At 29.8% G+C, this 3,975-nt stretch overlaps 2 protein-coding genes across 2 annotated transcripts; both read left to right on the forward strand.

Moving 5' to 3' along the window:
- The first annotated feature begins 2,332 nt into the window (after positions 1 to 2,332).
- Positions 2,333 to 2,992, forward strand: LOC123275500 (tigger transposable element-derived protein 6-like). Its single transcript, XM_044743653.1, has one exon. The coding sequence runs from the start codon at positions 2,333 to 2,335 to the stop codon at positions 2,990 to 2,992; it is 660 nt and encodes a 219-aa protein (XP_044599588.1).
- Positions 2,993 to 3,274: 282 nt separating this feature from the next.
- Positions 3,275 to 3,703, forward strand: LOC123275502. Its single transcript, XM_044743654.1, has one exon. It carries the CDS (start codon positions 3,275 to 3,277, stop codon positions 3,701 to 3,703), a length of 429 nt encoding a protein of 142 aa, XP_044599589.1.
- The last annotated feature ends 272 nt before the right edge of the window (positions 3,704 to 3,975 follow it).

A 3,975-nucleotide genomic window follows, 5' to 3' on the forward strand; every position in this document is an offset into this window, starting at 1 on the left:
CTTGAACTTTAAATTTCTAAACTCAAATTTTAACCGTCTTACTTGTACGAAAGATCAGTTAAAACTGTTAAAGTAATGAAAGGATCGTAGGTCATACGACTACAATATTCTGATACTACACTGTTTATGTCTCTGTTTATACAAAAGCATACTCAAACTAAAAAGGAAAACTTATTCGACATGAGACTGTTTAACAGAATATTGTATCCAAAAGTGTTTATTTAAGTGTCGAATTTCTCGAACCGAAGAAAGCCAAACAGCATGCCGGCTACATATAATCTTATGATTTATAATATAGCAACCTTGAAGTAAATGGTGCTATATGTAGTTAAGAGTGGTTACGATTTTTTTACTTATTTTTTGAGTTAAAAATTGACAAAAGAGCCGACTATATAATTAACAGATACGAATGTTTTATAATATATAAGTGATATGTGATATCACTAAAATCAGTGAAAACTTGACTAAATTTGAATTTGAAATGTAAAATATAAAAATATATTAATATACAATGAAATTTACGACTAAATTGGGAAAAATAAAATTACAGGTAATTTTAGTGAGAAATTCATTGACTGCGTCGTAGTTTTCAACTTTTAATTAGCGATATCAAATAATACTCGAAAATTAGTGAAGATTCCACTAATAATTTAAGTGGAAGCGCTATTAAATCAGTGAAAAAAGGAATCACAAATAATATCAGTGTATTATTTATTCACGATTTCTGAAAAGTCACTATTAAATTAGTGAAAATTGAAGTCATTAATACAATCAGTGACAAAATCACTGACAACCGAGTAGAAACAACTGCGTAATTAGTGAATTCTAAAACCACTAGTAGAATTAGTGACAAAGTAACTGCTAATTGATAAAAAAGACTTTTGAATTAGTGAAATTTAAAATTACTCTCTTAAATCGAAATAGTGACTTTCGGCTATGAAATAGTGACTATTCACTATTTAGTAGTGAAAAGTATACCACTATTTGAATTAGTGATCTACTCTACACTGCAAAAATAGTGAATAGCCACTATAGTCACTATTTCGATTTAAGAGAGTACTAATTGAGGTAGTGAAAAGTCCACTGATTAATCTAGTAAAATCACTAATTTTACAGTGAAAAAATTTTCACTACCTGAATTAGTGAAAATTTTACTAATTTTATTTTAGAGAGTGGGCTGATTTCGGCATTTTTCTCAAACAACTTGATACTTCTGCATATATATACACAAGTGCATTCGCTGTATGCGTGACACGAGGTTCATATTTAAGTCCTTGGCTTATTCAACACCTAAACTTATTATTTGATCAATTTATTTATAGTATTTTCGTTCATTCGCCATTAAAGGTTGCTCAAGTAATAACCGAATTTAATAAAATGAAAATCTTTTGCTGGAAGAGTGCCAACAGTAAATATATAAATTTATCCTTAGTTTTCACTTGGGTCAAATCAGGAGCACTTGTTTGTCAATTGACGTAATTTTTTATTTCTAACCAGTCGGCTAATATTAGGACCAAAATATGTGATATAATTAAACTACACAATTTGATGGACTGTTGTCAGGGCCCGTAAAAAAATTTTACGCGTAAAAAAATTACTAACAAACACTTTAAGCAATTTATTTGAAGTGGTGAATTTCGTAAATATTAATTATAATTTTCTAATGAAAAACTTTTACGTAAACCAATTTTTTACAAAGATTATTTTATTGTTTTTGTCTTGTTGAGAAATCCTAACGTAAAAAGTAAAAACTGATAAATAATTTATATAGAACTGCGTTTAATTAAATAATATTAATTATTTCAATGTTACTGAAATTAACAGACGTATGACAATTTTTATAATTTCTTAACAAATAAATTAAGTGAAATTCACTTCGGAGAGATTAAGTCAATTTAAAATTTCCACTCCACAAATCACTTCGCAAATTTTTTATCATCATACATGAAGAAAAAAATACAGTGTAACCTCAATATAACGAGCCTCAATATAACGAATTCCTCGATTTAACGAATTTTTCAAAATCCCCCAAAACTGCCCATAAGAGTCTATGTAAAATATACCTTTACATTACGAATATATTTTTCAAACAACCTCACTATAACGAAAGTTTAATCATTGCAAAATATAGATAGAAACTATTATTGAACTTTATATAACGAATTTTCCAGCCTATAACCTCTACATAACGTATTCTACAAATTATCCCCACTTAATTCCACAATAACTAATGTCTTAACGAGTGCTGACACGTTTAATTCTTTATAAGTCAGTCATTGCTGTTTGATCACTGTAAACACTGCTGTTTGTAATTGCTAGTTTTTAAGTTGCAATGACTGAAAAACGAAAAAGATGTTCTTTGAGTGTTGCAAAAAAACGTCAAATTATTAAGTACGTAAACGAGAATCTTGTAATGAAGAAAATCGATATAGCAAAGAAGTTTGAAATTCTCAGTAGTACATTGGCTACAATTTTAAAGTTTAAAGAAAGATTTTCCGAAGAAAGTGGGTTGCGTGCAAGCAGTAAAAGATTTAAATTGTGTGAATATACGTACGTAGAGAAATGTATTTTGAAGTGGTTGAAACAGTGTCGGGATAAAAATGTGGTAATTGGAGGCCCTATTCTTCAAGAAAAAACTCAACAATTTACAGTAGAATTGGGACATAGGGAATTTCGTGCAAGCAACGAGTGGCTTCATAATTTTAAAAAAAGAAACGAGATTATCTTTCGAAAAATATGTGGTGAGAGTGCAGAAGTCAATGAAGAAGTATGTGACGAGTGGAGAAACAAACTTGAAACGCAGTCTGAGGGATATGACCCTAAAGATATTTTTAACATTGATGAAACAGGGCTTTTCTACAAATGTTCATCAGACAAAACTTTATCATTTGAAGGTGACAAATGCCATGGAGGGAAAAATAGTAAACTTTGGTTAACAGTGTTTTGCTTGGCACAAACAGTACCGGGACATACAAACTCAAACCACTCGTAATTGGAAAATATAAAAAACCACGTTGTTTCAAAAACGTTGATAATTTACCAACAGATTACACGTCAAACACTAAGGCTTGGATGACGTGATGTTTTTAACAATTGGCTTAGAAGTTTTGATAAAGAAATAAAAAAAATTAAGAGGAAAATTCTTATGTTCGTTGATAATTGTACTGCACATGGAGATGTTCCTCCTTTTACAAACATAAAAATAAAGTATTTGCCTGCAAATACCACGTCAAAACTGCAGCCACTTGACCAAGATATAATTCAAAGCTTTAAAATGCACTACAAAAAGAAAGTTGTTCGGCGGTATCTTGTTGATGTTGAATATCAATCCCCTACTTCAATTGATGTTTTACAAGCAATGTGGATGATTACTAAAGCTTGGAATCAAGTCAGTAAAAAAACAATCAAAAATTGTTTCAAAAAGAGTGGATTTAAAGTTCCAGGTGAAGATGAAAATGACGACCTACCAATCAGAGAAGAATTTAACTTTCAAGACCCTGACTTCGAAGAGTTTGTTACCTTCGATAATGACGTAGCTGTCTGTGGAGAACTCACTGACGCTGACATTGTCGCATCTGTGTTGCCAGTAGCAAATGAAGAAACGGAAGAAGGTGATGAAGAAGAAGTATTGCTACTGAGCCATCTACTTGATCGCTACTACAGTAAAACGTTTTCCTACGGTAGCAATACTTTAGATAGCTAGAATAGCTATACTACATTTTTCAACGGCGTGATCTAACATAACCACATACACACATACCAATATCGATTAATTGAATAGAAATATTTATAAATAATGGTTTCAAAATAATTGATAAAAAATCTATAAAAATTAAATTTACTAATTGATAAATTTCAAATTATTCATTTTATTTTTATTGAATAAAAAAATTAAATTAAAGAATATGACAAAGGTCAATAAAAAATTTGGATAATTATCATAAATAATTATAATTCAATTAAAAACATGGTATC

This window comes from Cotesia glomerata, linkage group LG2 (assembly GCF_020080835.1).
Source record: "Cotesia glomerata isolate CgM1 linkage group LG2, MPM_Cglom_v2.3, whole genome shotgun sequence".
NCBI classification, from domain to species: domain Eukaryota; kingdom Metazoa; phylum Arthropoda; class Insecta; order Hymenoptera; family Braconidae; genus Cotesia; species Cotesia glomerata.